Here is a 21,850-nt window from a genome sequence, read left to right as displayed (position 1 = left end):
ATGTTACAGCTTTCTTAGTCTAATCATTTCAACTCTGAAAATTCTTGCATTGTTTCAAACATGAACTTTTGGAGGACACCTCATACCTAAGCATAACAACATACAAATATGTAGTGCATGTAATACTTGATAATGAAAATAAATAACTCTTCTGCTGGTTTATGTGTTTACTATCCCATACCTTTTTGTCATTGTTTAAACTTTTCATTTCATGCTCATAAAAAAAAATGCATATTGTGTTCCTCTAGTAGCTGCCGCAGTCTGGCTGGGCACAAATCATGAGCCACTCAAGCAGGAACAAACTTTATTTCCGAACTCCCGCGAACGCCACCCACACGGCTTTTCTCAGGACACACCACAAACCAACCAGAACTCCCTCCATTGGAACTTCACCCACCAAAGCGAACTCTCCAGGAATCCTGGGGAGATGTCAACCGTAAACTCTCCAGGAATCCCCACAAGAGCTCAACCGGAACTCAACGGGAACTCCACGAGAACTCAAAAGTACTGGCAAAATGCTAGGCGCCATCCCAACTGGGCTATGGCTCTCAACAAGTAGCAACTCTGTAAATCTCTTGTCTACTGTCTCTTGGTTGCATGAAGAGGCCACATCAAGTAGTTGATATACCAGCTAGGTTTGTACAAAGTACCTTCTATAGTGTTTACCAGCAACAAAATTGCCTAGTGATGTATTTCTCAAAACAATGCATGACTGTGTTCAGAATAATTGGTTTTCCATTTCCTCATGAGATGTCCATATTAGCTCTTCACTCAGCTATTCCTTTTTGGGAGGATAGCCATAGGCAGTTGTGGTGCCCATCTAGAATGGCCTTATTATTATTGTTTTTAAATTTGTTCTATTTAGTTATACATGACAGTAGAATGCATTTTGACACATCATACATAAAAGGAGTATAACTTCTCATTCTTCTGGTTGTACATAATGTAGAATAACAGTGGTCAGGCGGTCATATATGCACATAAGGTAATAATGCTCAGTTTATTCTACTATCCTTCCTAACCTCAAACCCCCTCCCCTCCCTTTGCCCCTGACAAATCCAAAGGACCTTTATTTTTCATACCAGCCCCTTATTGTGAATTAGCATCTGCATATCAGAGAAAACATTCAGCCTTTGGTTTTGGGTGATTGGCTTATTTCACTTAGCATGATATCCTCCACCTTCATCCATTTACCTACAAATGTCATAATTTCATTATTTATGTTTGAGTAATATTCATTGTATAGATATACAACACAATTTCTTTATCCATTCATCTTTTGAAGGGCACCTAGGCTGGTAACATAGTTTAGCTATTGTGAGTTGAGCTGTTATAAACATGGATGTGTCACTAAAGTATGCTGATTTTAAGTCCTTTGGATGTAAATCAAGGAGTAGGATAGCTAGGTCAAATGGTGGTTCCATTCCAAGTTTTCTGAGGAATCTTTATACTGCTCTTCAGAGTGGTTATACCAATTTACAGTCCCACGAGCAGTGTATGAGTGTTCCTTTTTTTCCCACATCCTTTCATTATTGCTTACATATTTGATAATTGCCATTCTGACTAGAGTAAGATGAAATCATAGAGTATTTTTGATTTGTATTTCTCTAATTGCTAGAGATGTTGAAAAATTTTTCATATATTTTTTGACCATTTGTATTTCTTCTTGCAAATCAATCTAACAAAAGAGGTGAAAGACCTATACAATGAAAACTATAGAACACTAAAGACAGAAATTGAAGAAGACCTTAGAAGATGGAAAGATCTCCCATGCTCTTGGATAGGCAGAAGTAATTTGTCAAAATGGCCATATTATCAAAAGCATTATACAGATTTAATGCAATTTCTATTAAAATCCTAATGATATTCATCATGGAACTAGAAAAAAGCAATCATGAAATTCATCTGGAAAAAGAAGAGACCCAGAATAGCCAAAGCAATCCTTAGCAAGAAGAGTGAAACAGGAGGCATCACAATACCAGACCTTAAACTATACAATAGAACCATAGTAACAAAAATGGCATGGCATTGACACCAAAACAGACTCATAGACCAATGGTACAGAATAGAAGACACAAAGACAAACCCATATAAATACAGTAATCTAATACTAGACAAAGGCACCAAAAACATATATTGGAGAAAAGATAGCTTCTTCAACAAATGGTACTAGGAAGACTGGAAATCCATATGTACCAAAATAAAATTAAACCCTTATCTCTCACCCTGCATGAAACTCAAAGTGGATCAAAGACTTAGGCACTAGAACAGAAGAAAAAGTAGGCCCATATGGGCTTAGGAACTGAATTTCCTTAACAAGACTCCTAAAACTCAAAAAGTAAAATCTAGAATGGCATTATTTCAAATTTTCATTTTCATAAGGACTGGCAATGATCTGAGGCCATCTGGTTAAACCTGCTACCAGGAAGATCTACAGGTGCAAGATCTATCAATCAAAAGCACCTAGCATGGCTCTGTATCCTGCACCTGGACAATAGATATCATAGTATGATGCTCCACTGTAAAATATTAGACCAAAGAACAAACTAGAAGTCATTTTAGTTTGTTTGGAAGAGTTAAGGGTGGAGGCATGCACAAGAAAATGGCACAGAACAGAGTCCATGTAGGCCAATGTTCAGTGTCTGAAAGAGCTCATCCAAGTTCATCCTATTCTCCAGGAAGCTCTTAACCCCAAGCATAGATACAATTCTGCTGAAGAACTCAAATTGGCCACTCAGCTGGCAGGACCAGTAATACAGATATGGAGAATCTACAAGAAGGAGAAAGTCAGAGTTGTTGCAAACCACCATCTCAAGGAGAACTTCCAGGCATTTGGAAGTCTTTGCATAGCCCAAGCCAATGCCAGGATGTCCATCTTCATGGAAAAAAGGGTCAAGGAACTGCAGAATGGAATGTTGGAAAATAAAAATAATGTACTCTTTGAGACATTTAATAAATCAGAAGTAAAGCTGGAAAAATATAAGCATATTAACTCACTTGCTTTATTCATTTATCCAATAAATACTTACTAAACATCTGTCAAATTCCAAATACTCTCCTAGGTACTAAGGATAAACTACACAGTAAAACACATGCTCTTTGGAATTCACAGCAAAACTTTGCTATAAGAATTTGCTGTAATTGATTCCAGAGATACATTGTCATATGTTCCTTTCATCCTATGAGAAATTTTCTTCATCTCTAAATTAGTAGATTGTAAAAGCATTAAGGTCAAATAGGAAAAGTATTACAATTTGACATGTTTGTTTCTAGTTATTTCACTGTAATGTATGTATGTACACCCACATGTATATATTGCCTCTGATATGCATATATATAATATGTAAAGGCTAGGATGGCTATATGACCATCAGAATTATATATAAGCAGTATTGTAAGAGAATATCAGGCAGAACTAGACTACATTTAAAAGAATATTTAAAAAATTATTTTAGTTGTATGTAGATGGACACAATAACTTTATTCTAAGTATTTATTTTTTATGTGGTACTGAGGATCGAATCCAGGGCCTCACATGTGCTAGGCAAGCTCGACCTCTGAGCTATAACCCCAGCCCAGAAAGAATTTTTTTTTTTTTTTTGTGGTGCAGGGATTAAACCTGGAGCCTTGTGAATTGCATGTGAGGCAAGCACTTTATAAACTGAGCTATAGCCACAGCCCCTAACAGAATATTTTATGTGAAATAACTTATATTTAAATCTATAAAAGAGTTAAAAGATTTTATATGTGTCCATATTAAGCAAGTGTATACAACTTCTCTAGTTTGCATTCTCTACCTTATATCTCATGTGAAGTTTAAATATAATCCCTTATTAGTTCATTTGAGCATTATATGAAGAATTATAAATAATGGAGAATTTTATGAGTTTTATAGCACATATTTAAGATATTTGTTGTTTTATTAATATCTCCTTGGAAATATCAAGTAGTTTATGTTTATTCTCTCTCTCTCTCTCTATATATATATATATGTTTGTGTATATGTGTTTTTATGTATATTTATAAGTGTATATGGTGCTGGGTTTTAAGGGTATAACTTGACAGGTCATTCTTGTGGAGCAGTTCATAGTCTAGTAGTGCAGTCGTATATATTGGGTATATTGCTTTATCACAAACAAGATCATGCTTGGTATTAAGATAATATTAGCAAAGTATTAGGGAAACAGATTACATTTGCTTATTTGAAATTTCTTCCATGAAACATTCTTTTGTATATAAACCATAGATTTGAATAAGTTTATATTTAGGCATTTAGATTTTTAAAGCTTTTTTCTATAAGCTTTCAATTTTGATCTTTACCTCAGTATATAAATTACAGATATTAATAACCAATAATTTCTAATTATTTATTTAAGTAAATATAATTTCCAAGACAATGAAAGCATATGTAAAAATAATTTTTAATTTTTAGTTTTCTTGAAGAGTTTTCTTGGTATCTTCAGTATTAGTATGAATAGCATTGCTAAGAAAAATTGTATGATTAATTTACTTTTTTTAGGTTTGAAAAATGTGTGAGTGCCAAAGAAGCCTTGGAGACTGATCTCTATAAACGGTTTATTCTGGTGTTGAATGAGAAGAAATCGAAGATCAGAAGCTTACATAATTTATTAAAAGAAGTTCAAGAATTGGAAAAGAATGCTGAAGATGAAAGGTATAGCATTTCTGCTTTTGGATGGTAGACAAGTAAATTTAAGTAGTACTTTTACACTAATGATGTTTTGGAAATGTAAGATCATTTGATAATCTGGGTTTGAACTGCTAGGGCAAGGATGTTGGCTTAGAGAATTCGTAACATGATTCTTCTGTGCCTACCTTCTGTCTTACCTATACTTAACTTATAAAATTGGCATAAGTCTTAATGTTATTTATTTAATTTAATTTATTTGTTTAATATTTTTTATTTCTTAGACATCATTAAGGAAGAATTTAAAAATCTTTTCATCTCCTTCAAGGACTCCAGAATTTGATGTACATTTGTAATTTTTCTTTTATTAAATTTTTTTTTTGGTACTGTGGATTGAACCCAAGATCACTCAACCAATGAACCCATCCTCAGCCTTTTTTTATTTTATATTTTTGAGACAGGGTCTGGCTAAGTTGTTTAGGGTCTCACTAAGTTGCTGAAGCTAGACATGAATTTGGGATCCTCCTGCCTCAGCCTCCCAAGCAGCTGGGATTATAGGCAGGTACCACCATGCCTTGTTAATGCACATTTGTAATCTTGAAGTCTAATCATTGGTTAACTCTAGAATCAAATGTTTAATTTATGTTATCTGATTAGAGTGTGATCCTCTTTGTCATCATTCTGTCAAGTTTTCTCTGTGAGTGAATGTATACTTGATTTCCTAAGGAGAAAAAATCAGATGGTTAGTATGACAAATGGTTAGTATGGCTTTGAACAATTTTTTTTAAACATTAGAAGATATACATTATCTATTTCCCTGAACTGGAAACAAAGCATAGTTATACCAATGACATGTTATAATAAAGATAACTTTTGATGTCAACTAATCCTAATTCAGATACTGATCTTACAATAATATCTATTGTGTATTATATTGGCATATCATTTAATCTCTCTTTGCTTCACTTTTGGGACAATCTAAGGATGAAGAACTGGTTTAGGTTATTAGAATGCTAAATACATTGTGACCCACAGAAATTATCTTATAGAATAGTATTTTGATAGAATGATAATAAGTGATAAGATACTAATTTATGAATTAATTATAGTGAACATTAAATAATATTCAGATTGTTAACTAAAAGAACCTGTTATTAAATAAGTTATTATATAGTCTTTGAATTGATTTCATCTAAATCATATGTGCATATTTTTTCAGTCTTATTAAAGAATCTTTTTCCAGAAATATTTTCTAAAATTACTTAACTGGCAAATTTGATACCTAGATGGTTGAATCAGCTACTTAATTCTTGCTTCTTTGTTTCTAGGGAAAACAAAGAAATAACTGCTGACCAAGGTGCAATCTATGATGAAAGCACTGATGAGGAAAGTGAACACATGTCTGAATCCTCTGTATTGGCTCAAGGTAAGAGCAATAGTTTATTTCCTTTGTTAAATATCTCACCAAGGCTTATTACTCTAGTGAAAAGTATTATAAAAAATTTTCCACCAAAATTCTCTACAGTTTTTATATACTACTCCAAATACTTAATGTTAAAAATTAGCATTTATTATAAAATACTGCAGTTCATTATCAAGGAGGCAAAATGAACATACATACACCCACACACCAAGGTTAAACCGGGTTAAATGGATGCATAGGCAGTAAGGAAGATGTACCTTCATGCTAAATATCACCAGCTCAGAGCTGGTTGCCCTCAGCATTTGAGGTCTTATCTGGCAAAGGCTATGGATAGGGCAGAGTGATTCTGAATGTTTTAGATTATCCTAAGGTTGTGGCAGAAAAGGTTGTTCTTCAGAAAAAGGTTTGCTATGATATAAAAGGTATAGAGGACAAAGAAAGGAAAATGTCAGTTCAGTGTGAAATACTTGAATCTACCTTACTTAGTCCTGTAGATCAAGTACACAGTAGGTGTTTAAATCCATGGATTACTTTCCTAGATTCTGTAAATTTCCAAGGGGCAGTGGAAATCCGAGCCCCTGAATTCATTTAATACTTAAAAGCTTTTGACCTAAACCTAATGTTATAAAAAACAAATGTTTGATTCATTCGTTTAGGAAATACTTTTGAGTGCCTCTTATGCATCAGGAGCTTTTCTGGGCAATAGACAGCAAAACACAAAATTCTGTGCCAGTGTGGAATTTAAATTCTAGTCAGAGAAACAGATAATAATAAGATGAGTAACCTAAATATAAAGTATAAGCTATGTTAAGTGAAAGAGAAAAATAAAACAAGGAAGGATGATAGAAATGCCAGGATTGGGAGTAGATAAAGAAATTATGATTTTAGCCAGGGAATTAGGAAGGCCTGAGGGATAAAGTGCCAAGTCTCTCTAGGGGAAGAGCATGCTGGACAGAAAAACCACTTATGTACAGAGGCCTTGATGTCTTTAAGCCACAACATGGGAGGTTAGTAAGAGTTGAAAAATGAGGATTGGGAATTGGGAGAGGAGTTCAGAGAGATAATGGGCCGCATTTTATGTAGGGTGTTGTATGCCATTTTAAAGACTTCAGCTTTTATCTTACATAAATTAGAAACTATTGGAGCATTTTAAACAGTCAAGTGGCATAATTAGACTTACATTTTAACAGGATTAGTCTGGCTATTATATTGGTAACAGACTATAGGATGGCAAGTGCAGAAGAAGTTATAACAGGAAGCTAGTTCAACAATTGGGTGAAGAATGAGCGATAGTGAATATAATGAGCAATGAGTAGAATGCAGATAACATTTACAAGAAGCACGATTTGCTGAAGTAGTTATGGCAAAAGGAGAGTGAGTAAGAAGACTAAAATAGAAAGGGGGCAGCCAGGAAATTACAGGCAACTCTGTAGATATCCTATCCTGGAAGTGAAATTCATAAAGGAAGTATTTGAAGTGATAAATGTGAAACAGCTGAGTTGAATGCTGCTACAAATGGGGGAAAAGATGAGAACTGAGGGCTTATTGACAGGTTCAACAATGTAAACTTTATTAGACCTTAGTATAATATTTTCAGTGGGAGGTTGGAAGAGAAGAGCAAATAGGATATTCAAAGGGAGGAGAGAATTGGGGATGAGACCACATAAATATAGGCAACACTTTAGCAAGTTTCACAAAGAAAAGAAATGATACGGTGCAGAGTTGAGGGGAAACTAGGTGAAGAGGTTTTGTTTTTTGTTTTTTTTTTTTAAGATGGAAGAAAGAATGTATACTGATAGGAGAAAGGGAAACAAACATCAACTCATAGACAGAAAGAAGAGCTGAGATACTGTCTTTAAGTAGATATGACAGGATCCAATGTACAACTAGTGGATTAGTTTAGCTAGGAGCTTGGGCACTTCTCATAGTGACAGTAGAGAATATAAAATTAATGGACACTGAGGAAGGTAACTAATGGAAGTCATGGAAACTTTCTGAGGTTTAGACTAGTTGATTGATTAATCTGACTCTAGACAAATTAGATTTGAATCACACAATCACATGTTTACACTTGGGAATTAAATTTCTTCTCATTTGGAGGCAATGCTTTTTTTCATTTTGCCCCATTTAAAATGAAATCATGTAATCTCACAATGCTCACAAAGAAAATCCAGACTCTCTTATTTAAACTTGGAGAATTTTTATTAAATATAATTACATTTGATATTGCTCTTATTCAGTGTATTCCACCAACATTTAAAGTAGATCAAAATTATTGTTGAATAGGAAATTTGTGGTTAGATATGGGTATATGAGAATGAGGTCTTTTATTAAGTAAAATTTTAAGCTATAATTGTACTATTTTAAATTTGGCAAAATTTCTCTCTTCGTTTATTCTGTATTTTTCCTATGTTTTAGGTATCATTATTTCTTTAATTCATTTTTAGATTACTTCATATCAGATATATAAGTCTCTGGTTCTATTTTTTTGTTTTTGCTTTTACCTTTTTTGGGTACTTTTTTGATGTCAGAGGGTTAAAGCATTTTTATTACAAGTTTTATCTATTACATCTGCATAAGTAAAAAAAAATCAGGAAGTTGATATTCATTAAGATGAAAAATAAATAGGTCTGAAATGTTTGATAATTAAGAACCAGAGTCCATAGATCTGACAAAGAGCATTATGTATGTTAAATAATGAGATGGGCCTCCTTGTGATTTATCAGCTTCTACAATTCTTTCATTAAAACAAAGTATATTTTTAGTCCATTATATATTAACTTTTTGAGCACAGCTTTCTCTTTGTGGTATTTTCTATAGTATTACTATGTGAGTATAATACTATATGTACTACATAGTAATACTACATAATATGGTATCTATGTGAGAGCAGTGAGTGTTTTTTTTCTAAACTTATTTTACCATCTTTCATAATAAATTGCTTTTTCTTTGAAAATAAGCAAAATTGTGGGTGTATTTTAGATATTGCTGTTTCACTTGTGTTTTGCCTATAGTCAAAGCAAGAGGAAGAGAGATTAATAGCGAATAATATATTACTGCCTTTCAGAAAGTCATTTGTTCAAGTGGCTGAATGTGTTATTTTGTAGCAATTTTATTATGTAAATGGTTTTCATCATTAATTATTAAAATTTCATAGTCCCGTGGGTTGTTCACATTATTTAGTAGCCCCATTCCTAGACAATAAAAAAAATAGGTTTAGTGAGATCAAGCTCATTAAGTGCTTCTGTCATATTCATTTAAGGAGAAGATTTGTTTACTTTTATGAATAAAACCGGAAGTACGGTAGTGATACAGTAGTTTTGAAAGAAATTGATAGCTAACATTTCTGTGAACAAAAAATCAATTTTCTTGCTTTTATTTTGTTTTATTTTTCATATTCCTAGGATTGCTGGGGAGGTAACTAATGATAAATAGTCCAATCTAATGAACTACATCTGCTCTTGTATCCTACACAATATACCATGAAAATTCTCAAAAACACTGAGCAGTTTTAGCAGTTTATTGGCTGAAAGTAGATCCCCATAGTATTCTGAGATTTGAATGTTAGAGGTAATACCACCCCATACTACATCTTACATTTTTGTATAGCAAGATTTACTTTCTTTGGGATGGCATTCTGGTTCAGTGGTGGAGTCCTTGCCTAGCATGTGTGAGGAACTGGGTTTGAATCTCAGCACCGTGTATAAATAAATAAACAAACAAATAAATACATAATTGTTCATCAGCAACTAAAAGAGAATTTTAAAAAAAGACTTACTTCTTTATGTCTTGATTTCCAGAATGTTCAGATAGTTTGAAAGGTTATTACTGACTTTATTTCTTATACCGTGATTACATCCTAATGCCATAGAGTTCATAAGTTTCATTTGGTTTCTGATTGTGCTTAAAATATATAAAATAGCTGCTGTGATTTATTTTATAGCTCAACACCTGGATTACAAAATGGGTTATTTTCACCCCCATTACTTGATACTAACTCCTATGGCTGTTAAGAATTTTCTGGATTGTTTATATTCCCATGACTCCAATGCAGAATTGGTATTTGTCAATAGAAAACTGTCAGGTTATTAGATATTTTGTGAAACATCCTTCTCTACAGGAAATTAGTCGTTTGGATCCAAATTAAAGAAACATCCTAATTTAACTTGATCACTAACAGAATGTCACAAAAATATAAAAGATGTAAGTGTCATTAGTATAGTAGGACAACAAAACTCACAGCACCTTACCTAACTGGCCTTTCATTTGCCTCAACAGAATCAGATAAAACCTAAAAATAATTTATCATTGTGTAGGTTTTTTTAATAATTAATTTTTTATACAAATGCAGCACAACTTTTTATTTCTCTAGTTGTACATGATGTAGAGTCACACCATTTGTGCAATCATACTTGTACCTAGAGGTTATAATGTCCATCTCATTTTACTGTCTCTCTCCCCTCTGCTCAATCTAAAGATCCTGCATTCTTTCCTTGCCGTGCATTATGTAGTTTTAAAATATTGTTTCAGAACGACTTTGATTGCATGTGAAAACAATTTTTAAATATGTATAAATATTCTAAGAATTAGCAACTTTTTTTTTAAAGAATTTTTTTTCACAATACCGGTATTCTATTTATTTATTTTTATATGGTGCTGAGGATCGAACCCAGGGCCTTATACATGGTATGCAAGTACTCTACCACTAAGCTACAGCTCCAGCCCAGAATTAGCAACTTTTACAAAATACTTTCTAATCTTAACATAATTAGAGAAGTATGTAAATATTTAGTGGAAAAATTGGGTTTATTTCATAGGGATAGTGTCTTTCTTGTAAAGTATTTTGAAGTTTTGCTTAATTCTCCTAATTAACTATCACAAGAGGAATTATTTTAATGACTCATTAATTATTTTATTAAATGATCAATGCTTTTAAATTATAATTCTGTTAATAGAAATTGACATATTTGTTATAATTAGAGAATAATTGAATCAGCATTACTAAAAGTAAAGATAAGAAAATAGTTTTCTAGAATGTTAGAAAGATATTTCTTTAGTTTCATATTAAAAGTAAACCACCATTAAAAAAATAAACTTTACTTCTGCTTTTCTGCATAACTATTAGCCCGAGATTTAGCACATCAGTTTAATTTATCCTCTTTCTCAACTAACAGGAAGGTCCCTGTATAACTGCTATCAGTCATTTGGGCTTCTACTTACTTGGTGGGCTTCCTGAAAGGAAATGTGGTTATAGAATAGCCTTTTTGAAAATAAATGAATGGCTATGTCAAACAGTTGATGAATACTGATATAGTTGCTTTTAAAAATAGAACAGAATCCAAAATTTCTAAGTATCAAAGGGCTCGTTGCTTCAAACAGTGAATGTGTACTCACAGAGGGGATAACAACATGTACTGCCAAAGAGATTACTCAGAAATTTAACTTTAGAATCACAGATTTTGCTCTTAATCTTCATCCAGCTTATTTATCATAAACACAATTATTTGTAAGTTCTGAATAAAAGTCTTAATTTCTGAATAAACAATTTGTATTTTCTAGCAATAGTAGGTTTTTACATGTAAGCATTATTGCTAGGAATGACATTATATGCTTCATCTGAATTTGTATGCTTATATGCTTCTAAATATTTTATAGTTCTAGATTCTTTAGTTCAAATCCACCATTTTCCCAAATAGGAATAGAGACCTAGAAAGATTGGGTATCTTACTCTTGGTCGCACAGGTAATGAGAAAGAGAAAATCTTTGCCTTTTAAAACAATATGTTATACATTTGCTCTTGTACTTTTGAGATGTTATAAAAACCCTTGGAAATTTCCTAATATTGAAGAAGTTGCCATTGACATATGAGAATAATGAAAATATTTTTTCTTTGGAGAAGAAAGATCTTATGTATGTATAATTGCTCCAGAAACTTAGTCTACATCATCAGATTACATTTATAAGACTCTAATACATTTAACTTGTAGACAGAATTATAGAATACATAAATTACTATTGGAGTCTTTCCTCTATATGTTAATTGCTTCATACTCTTCCTGTTTACTTGAGAACTTTCAAAGTCCCAAAGGCTAGCAGAGAATTATGGTGCACACTTGTAATACCAACAATTGGGGAGGCTGAGGCAGGAGGATCATGAGTTCAAAGTCAACCTCAGCAATTTAGCTGGGCCCTGAGCAAATTAGTGAAACCCAGTCTCAAAATAAAATATAAAAAAGGCTGGGGATGTGGCTCAGTGGTTAAGTGCCCCTGGGTTCAATCCCTGGTACCACAAAAAAAAAAAAAAAAAAAGTGTCAAAAGGTTGTCCGCTATGATAATTTCCCAATATCGTGTTGTTAAAATGTACCTTTGATATGACCTCCCAAGCACTTATTTTTATATCTTTATATATCCTTAGGCAAAAAGGAAGGAAGGAAGGAAGGGAGGGAGGGAGGGAGGGAGGAAGGGAGGAAGGGAGAAAGGGAGAAAGAAAGAAATCTGTTTAAAATACTTGTCTTTGACTAGTGATGAGTGAAAAGGTTAGCAAATTCTTTCCCCAGAAAACAACTATGAATCTAAGATTGACCCCCACCCCCCAAAAATAAATACATAAATGTTAAAACTTTGACAAAAGACAAATAGCAATAAGAGAATTGTTTATGCTGAAATTTGGGTAAGGAATGGTTGTCTGTGGCCTAGGATTGCACGTTTGCCGCCTGAACTCTTTCCTTATCTTCATCAGTATGGAATTTTTGTCAGGATCTGGCAGGTCATGAGGACTGTACTGTGCCAAAAGAGGCTTGCTGTATTTGCAGCACAGAGTGATATTCACACCTGGTAGCATTTACAGTGGAGGTAATGATCTTGGCAGCAATGGATAAATGGGTTTGGCCAATAGATCCACTAGCTTGAGGTTATACTTATGTTTGAAGCAAACATATTCCTTCCTGAGACTGTGCATGTACATTTGCAATGAAGACTGAAGGAAGCACAAGCTATTTATACATTTCTGATATACCCTAATGCTATACACATGTATGTAGAAGAATGGAAATGTTGCACTTGAACTTTAAATTGATACCCCAGCCCCATAGAAGAAAAAGGAAAGAAACCTTATTGGTTTGAAGCATTTGAGTACAAACACCACTGTCACTTAAAGGCTGATCACTAAGTGATCCAGACACAAAGGCAACCAATTTTATTCCAAGGATAAATTTTTTAAAGAACATAAATAACCTAAAATGTGCAGAGACATTAATGGCTGATTCCTATAATAGAAATTGATTTCATGCATTTACCCAAGGCAAATTATTAAACAATCAAGAAAAATGATAGCAAACTTCAGAAAGAAAATAACGAAGACCTAGAGTTGTTATAATATATTATTTAAATTCTCTAGCTTTTAAAAAAATATTTATTTTTAAATTATAGGTGGACACTATCTTTATTTTATATTTATGTGATGCTGAGGATCAAATCCAGTGCCTCACACATGCTAGGCAAGACTATACCTCTGAGCCACAACCCCAGCCCAAATTCTCTAGCTTTTGACAAAACTAAACCTGCGTTGAAAGTGTTTCCTGTATTCATGAAAAAGAAAATAGTCAATAGAAACTATTTCACACTATCCCCAGTGTTACATTTCATAAACAAAGACTTCAAAGCACAATTATAAATATTCAGATAACTCAAGGAAAACACATTTAACTAACAAATGATGATTCTCTATAAGGAGATTAAAAATTAGTATTAAAAGAGCAAAAATAAAATCTGGAGTTTGAGTATAATTATAAAACAGCAGATCAGCTTTACAACAGATTTAATATGGCAGATGAAAAAAAATTCAGTGCACTTGAAGATAGAACTGTTTACTCTTTTTCTTCATGTATTATACATTCGATTGATCTAAGTGAATAAATCATCAGAACTGTAGGTAAATATTAGGTGTACCTATATATGTGTAATACAAATTCAAGAAGGAAGACAAAACTAGGAAGAATACTTCAAACTAGCTGATATCAGTATTACAGAACCTAAGAAATATCCTCACATATTATCAGTGAATAACTAACTGCTTCATCCTTGGCTCAGTGGTCCGTTATATGCCTTTGCCAGCAGACAAGTGGACACACAGTTGCAAAAGGGTGCAGCAAACAAGGAAGCCCTGCAGCAGAAGCAGTGATTGTCACTGTTCCTTTTTCCCTCCCTTTTCTATTGCTTACTCTATAACCTATGTCCCCCCAATACTTGAGATGTTTTTTTTTTTTTTTTAAGTGATGGCTTTTTTAAAGGGATTTAGTGGATGAGAAGAATAATAGCAAAGAGCAGCTATCCTTTGTTGAGAAGGGACAGATAGATAGGTTGGGGAACTGCAAAGCCTTCCCTGTCCCCAGCACATCTTTCTCACTTCTTCCCGGAATATAGTGGGAGAGTTTTCTAAGTCTCATCAGGGCAGTATGTGATTCATTTTGGGGATGGAAGGGATCTTTCCCGTATTGGGAATAAAATTTATGATGCAAAATTTTAAAAAAGGATAACATTAATCTGAAATAGATTGATAAATACAGATATCAAATTAGTAGATTAAAATATTGCCACAAAGAAGACACAAGACCCAGATTTTTTTCATTCTATAAACATTAAGTATTTATAGAATAAATTATACCATTCCCTGATAGTCTCTTTCAGAAGACACAGGAGTTACCACATCCATGTTATTTTATGAGACTAATATTGTCAAAGCCAGATGAGACATAAGCAGATAACAAAACTATTTATTAATGTCCATCATGAACATAAATATAATAATTCTAAACAAAATATTAACAAAGTGAAGCAAGCAACATATAAAAACGGTATCATGACCGATTGAGATTCATCTTTCTAATGAAAAGATAGTTTTCATCTGAAAAGTAATGTCTTTCACCTTATTAATGGAATAATGCATGAAATCCACATAATCCTTTGAATAGACCCTGAAAGACCACTTGACAAAATGCAATACCCATTGATGACACTTACCAAACTAGGAATACAAGGAAATCTATGCAACAACCCACAACTAATATCATCTTAAGTAAACATCTAATTTGATGTTTATCATAAAATTATACTTAATTGCAAATCATACCTAATGGTGAAATACTGAAATTAATTTCCATCAATATCAGAAAAATACAAGAGTGTCTGCTATTATAATCTCTATTCAACCTTTTACTGAAAGTTGTAGCCAGGACAGAGAGGTAAGAGAATAAATAAAAGACATTCAGATTGGAGAAGAAATAGAATTCTCTGCCTCTGTCTTTTTTATTTTTGCAGATAATATAGCCTGCTAAGAAATTTACTAAAGAACTATTAAAGCTAATAAATTTATTAAGCAAGAATATAGTTTACAGGACTAGTACAAAAGTCAATTGTATTTCTATACAGTTGCAGTAAAAAAATCTAAAAATAAAATTAAGAAAATAATTGCCTTAATGGAAACATCAAAAAGAATACAATATCTATGATTAAGCTCTCAAAAGGGACAATGGAGTTTAAGCTGAAAGTGAACTATTTATCAAGGTAGCAAACACATTTGTTGGTTATCTCTAACAACATCTGAAGGGTCTCATTTTTGTACATTTGGCAGAAGAGAGCCTTTCGGGAGGCTAATATGTCAGTATGCTTATTTTTGTTTAAGAAAGGAAAACTACATTTATTGTACATTAAAACATGTTTGAATAAAATTTTCTGAAGAATTAAAAAAAAATAATACAATACCTAGGAATAAATTTAACAAATTCAAGAGCTGTATATTGAAAACTAAAAAAAAAAAAATGTTGACAGAAAATGGAAGGAGACCCTCATGGTTATACAAAATTACATACAAGAGGAAGTGAGGGGAAAGGGAAAAATAATACAAGGGGGAGAAATGAATGACAGTAGAGGGGGTAGAGAGAGAAGAGGGGAGGGGAGGGGAGGGGGGATAGTAGAGGATAGGAAAGGCAGCAGAACACAACAGACACAAGTATGGCAATATGTAAATCAATGGATGTGTAACTGATGTAATTCTGCAATCTGTATATGGGGTAAAAATGGGAGTTCATAACCCACTAGAATCAAAGTGTGAAATATGATATATCAAGAAATTTGTAATGTTTTGAACAACCAACAATAAAAAATTTAAAAAAAGATTAAAATAAATGGGAAAACATCTTGTATTCATAGATAGGTAAACTCAGTATTATTTAGTTAAATACTCTCCAATTAATATGCAGTTTCAATATAATTCCTGACAAACCCTCCACCCCTTTTTGGGCAGAAATTGGCACACTCATGTAGAAATTCATATAGAATTTCAATGAACCACGATAGTCAACACATTCTCAAAGGCAAGGACAAAGAGGAACTCTTCCTATTTCAAAAGTTACTACAGAAAAATCAAAACAGTGGGATTCTAGCCTAAAGATTGTCATTATGTAAATTAAATGGACGTAAGAGTCTAGAAACAAATGTTTATCATTACAGTCAACTGATCCTCAGCAAAATTGCCAAGACAACTTAGTAAGGAAAGGATAGTCTTTTGCACAAAACAGTGCTTGGACATTTGAGTATCTACTTGAAAAGAAATCAAATGAGATCTTTAATTAAGATGAAATATAAAAATTAACTTAAATCACAGACATAAATGTTGTAACTGAAACTATGAAAGAAAACAGAAAATCTTTGTGAACTTAGTTTAAGTAACAAGTTCTTATATATAACAAAAGGCCCACTATATTAAAAAATATGATAGATTAGATTTAATCAAGTAAAATAAAACTTTTATACTTCAAAAGGTACTGTTAAACTGGGTATGGTGACACATTTCCAACTCAGGAGGATCACAAGTTCTAGACCAGCCTCCATAAGTAAGGGAGCCCGTCAGCAATTTTGCAAGACCCTATCACAAAATAAAAAATAAGAAGGATTGGGGATGTAGCTCAGTGGTGAGGCACCCTTGGATTCAGTCTCTAGTACCAAAACACCACACACATACAAATCAAAAAATACATGGGCTGGGGATGTGGCTCAAGCGGTAACGTGCTCATCTGACATGTGTGGTGCGCTGGGTTCAATCCTCAGCACCACATAAAATAAAGATGTTGTGTTCACCAAAAACTGAAAAATAAATATTAAAAAAATCTCTCTCTCTCCCTCTCTCCCTCCCTCCCTCCCTCCCTCTCTCTCTCTCTCTCCCTCCCTCCCTCCCTCTCTCCTCTCTTTCTCTCTTAAAAAAATACGAAGGCACTGTTAAGAATGTGAAAATATGCCACAAATCAGGAGAAAATAATTGCAAACCTTATCTGATAAGGGAATTCTTTACAGAATATATAAAGAACACTTACATAGTAAGAAAATAAGCAACCCAGTTAAAACAATGGGTCAACGACTTGAAAAAGCATTTCATTGAAGAAGATACAAAAATGACTAAAAAACACATGAAAAGATGCATGTCTTCATTAGTCATGCAAATAACAACTAAAATAAGATACTACTACATAGCCAAGAAAATGAGTATGATTTTAAAAACAGATAGTACTGGTGAGACTGTAAAATGGTACATCCAATTAAGACAGTTAGCAGTTTTCCAAAAATAAAATATATGATACTATATGATCTGTTTGACATCTAAGTATTTACTCAAGAGAAATAAGAACATAGGTCTACACAAAGACATGCTTGAACTTTTATCATGGCATTAATCATAGTAGCTCCAAAGTAGAATAAATTCAAGTGTCCATCAACTGGTGATAGTGTAACTAAAATATCACATATTCACACATTCAATTATCAGGAATACAAACAAGTGAACCTCTGATACATACTGTGTCATGGATGAAAAACAAGCAGTTTATGCTGAAGTGAAGGAAACCATATACAAAAAAAACTGCTTATTGTGTAATTCTATTCACATGTAATATACAAAGAAGGGGAAATTTATGGACAAAGCAATCAGATTTGGTGTTTGTTAAGAATGGGGTGGGAATGACAATTAATTGCAAGAGGATCCAAGAGAATTTTTAGGAGTGACAAAAATGTCCTAAAACTGATTATGGCGATGATTGTACATATTTAAATTTGCTAAAATCATTAAATTATACATTTTCTTTTTTTAAAATTTTTTATTAGTTGCTCAAAACATTACAATGATCTTGACATATCATACATTTGATTCAAATGGGGTATTCAAATTATACATTTTCAATGAGTGAATTTTATGATATAAAAACAGTACATCAATAAAACTATTTCTTCAAAAAGAAGTATTTTTTCATAAGATATTTCAAAACTCACAAGAGCATTTGCAATAATTCAGTATATTTAAATGCATAAGATGCTGTACTTTTTAATTCTAGAATTTTTAATTCTAATTCTAAAAATTCTTTTTCTTCCCAAATGTTTTCTTTTTTGAAGTGGCATCACCATATCACTCACTGAGTTGAGTTCTTAGAATCTGACGCTGGAAAAAAAAAATTCATATTTTAATAAATTCAACTTTAAAATGCCTGCCTCACTAATTAGTTTGTCCTAGGAAAGTGAAGGAAAGCATTTTCATTGACCCAAAACTGCAAATCAGGACTAAGCTGAAACAAAAGGTGGTGTGAGTGTAGCAGCAGTCTCTAAATCAGCTGAATGTGTACAATGTAGTATGTAGAATTCTCATATCTCTCTCTCTCTCTCTCTCTCTCTCTCTCTCTCTCTCTCTCTCTCTCTCTGATTGTGACAGGGATCTCTACTACAAACAGCACATCTGGTCCCTTAAGCTAATTCATCAACATCACCTAGAAGCCATATTTAAGATCAAAAGGATAGGCAAGGTTACCAGTGATGAGATTCTGGAATGTTGCCAGCCCACCAGCAGTGATGTGATACTTGCTGCAGTTTAGCTCTGAGAGCTTGGGGATGTGTGAAGGATGGATATCAGGAGGCTTGCTAAGCAGATTCTGAATGCATGGTGTATGCAAAGAAAACAGTTAAATGTAGGGTCAGAAGAAAGATTTAGTGGTAGACCCTAATTGCCAAATTCAAGCCTTGTGGTAAAACTGGGGAGTGCTAATGAATAGTAAACCTAGTAACACTTAGGATTTTATAAAGAGAGATAAGGAATATAATTTGAGGGATGAGAAAACAAAAAAGAACTTAGGGTAATACTTTTCACATTACTTTTCAAGCTTTATATATTAGTAACCATATTATTTTGTAATTTAAATGCATAACTCGTACAAAATCAACGTTTTAAATAATAAATTAGGCTATATATTCTGTTTTTCCTTGTGACATCAGTATTTCAAACAATTGATATGAATAATACATTTAAACAAGGAATTAGTTCCCTAGTTTTCTGTAGTCCTCAATACTTAGATGCACCTCATTTTTTTTTCATTAGATGTGGTTTACTTGCATGACTTTGATTACTACAAATACAGTGTCCTTCTGTATTTATAGGGAATTATTTCCAGGAGCCCCCATTGATACCAAAATATGTGAGTGCTTAAGTCCCCTATATAATAACATGGTATATATAGTATTTGTGCATAGTCTTGTATCACTGCCCCCCCACAAACAGTTGGCTCTTTGTATTTCCAGGTTTCTTATCTACTGGTTCAATCAACCACGTATCAAAAATATTTAAATAAATGATGTCTTTACTGAACATGTAAAAATTATTTTCCTATCCCATTTCCCCCTAAATAATACAATTATTTCAGTAGTATTTATGTTATATTTGTTATTATAAATAATCTGGTTATAACTTATACAGGAGAAGTGTGTAAATATTATACCACCTCACATAAGGGATTTGAGCATCTGAGGATTTTGGTATCTGTAGAGTTCCTGGAACTAATCCCCTGTCAATACTGAGGGATGACTAAACTTCAAATCATGTGGCATTAAGATTTTAATGAGTTTGGAATTAGGCCCCTCATCTAATGAATAGATTTAGGAATCATAATCGTAAGTTCAGCACTGCTCTGAAAATGTTCAGCTGTTTCTGAAAATGTTGAGTCCACCTGGCATTTCAAAAGTTGGATGAACATCAATTTGCAATGGGTATCCAGATTTCCTGACACTGTTTTGAAAGATTGTTTTGTTTTTCATTTGTTACATGTATACCTTGTCATAAACTTTCTTCATTAAAATAAAAATATTATCCCATTATGTTAATAATTGAGATGATACTGGATGCTAGTTTTATGTATTAACTTTCTTTGCCAGTTTGGGCTACATTTTTTTTCTATAAAGCCTTTTGTGGTATCCTGTTTTTCTCTTTTATCTTAAACATTGCTCAGTTTCCTTTTTTATTAAAATATGACTAGAGATAATATTGTCCTTATACTGTTTGCAATATATAATCTGTGTGTGTGTGAATAATGACCAAATATTGGCAGTACTATGTGTTTCATCCTAATATTTACAGTTCCTGTGGTACAGAGTAACAGGAATCAGCTGCATTTGGAGATTCAATGAATGTACATAAGCATCAAAACTAAATCCCACAAAAAGGTGATTAAAATCAGAAGAAACATCACCAAAATGTAAACACTGTATTTCATCCTTTTCATTTTTCTTGGTATAAAACTCCACTTTCTATCAATTGGAGAAAGGTTTTAAAATATTTGGAGGGATCTAAGAATGATGTACAATATGAATGAGAAATTCAAACGTATTATGTGAGCTGGATTTGAGTTATGAGGCACTGACATGTAATGATCCTCTTAGGCATTGTGATGGCAGATATTGTGATAACTCAAGATGCATTAACTAAGTTATACAAATCATCTGGAATTTTTTGTCCAGTATATAATCTTGGTGAGTGCTGAGTAGTAGTGATAGTGGTGATGGGATATCAGGGATGCTAAGATTGTTAATTCAAAAGTCAATGATAGAGTCTAAAGAAGATGTTATCTGTCCTGCTTTGAATGCATTTCCATTGGTTTTTATTTGAGAAAAAATTATAACATTAAAATTGAGTAGAGATAGGAAAATAAATTTGAACTAGAGAAATATCTTCTGAGAAATGATCTTCATTTCATTGAAACTATGTTCTGAGAGACAAACTGTTTAAATATTTTTGGCTAAAGATGATTTGTGTGAGCAAATACATTTGGAAATCATTGAGTTAATGCAAATTGAACAAGTTTCTCTATTTATAAAATTTTCAGTTTTTAATACAATAATTAATATGCAGTTTAATTTCATTGAATTAGGAATATAAACTGCACTGTTTTCCATATTTCAATATTTGCATTACTAGAAAGTTAATTAATTTCTAACAGATTATGAGAAATGAAAAATTAAGTAAGTGTCTAACAATGTTTGATATACTTTACTTTTTTATTTGTCCTCCTGTATAGGAATTAATTTTATTGATATTAAATCATTAGTAAACAATGTCTACTGAATATAAGCTCCCTTTTGTCTCTGCATTTATCTTTTCTTTTATATATTTTCATTATTGGTTATTTTGCTCATAGTGATATTTGTAGCATATTTGGAAGGGTGAAATTAGGAAATTAGGTAATGTTATGTTTTAAAATAAAAATGTGATAGTATCAGTTTTAGAGAATTTGAAACATATTAAGTAGTTTTACTTTATCTGGAAATCTCTTACCACTTTCTTTTAAATTTTTTCAAAGGCTAATTAATGTAACTTCTTTTGAAAAAATCTGAGGTTCTTTTCAGAACTTTCAATTGCATATCAAGCCTGCATAGGAGCTCCTTCTTTGTTGTATTATAGGAACTATATTATGATCTAATT

General features: G+C 32.6%; 1 protein-coding gene across 3 annotated transcripts in view; it reads left to right on the top strand.

Annotated features, from left to right (window-relative positions):
- The window catches only part of Xrcc4 (X-ray repair cross complementing 4), a 269,838-nt gene that overhangs the window by 98,485 nt on the left and 149,503 nt on the right, over window positions 1–21,850 (top strand). For all 3 annotated transcript variants that reach the window (XM_071612442.1, XM_027927925.3, XM_071612441.1), the window contains exons 5-6: window positions 4,520–4,672; window positions 5,974–6,071. In XM_071612442.1, the coding sequence (XP_071468543.1) occupies window positions 4,520–4,672; window positions 5,974–6,071 (251 nt within the window). The remainder of the gene's footprint in view (window positions 1–4,519; window positions 4,673–5,973; window positions 6,072–21,850) is intronic.

Source organism: Marmota flaviventris, chromosome 5, assembly GCF_047511675.1.
Source record: "Marmota flaviventris isolate mMarFla1 chromosome 5, mMarFla1.hap1, whole genome shotgun sequence".
In the NCBI taxonomy this organism is placed as follows: Eukaryota; Metazoa; Chordata; class Mammalia; order Rodentia; family Sciuridae; genus Marmota; species Marmota flaviventris.
The sequence above is the reverse complement of the archived record's forward strand: the minus strand, read 5'-3'. Positions and strand labels throughout refer to the sequence as shown.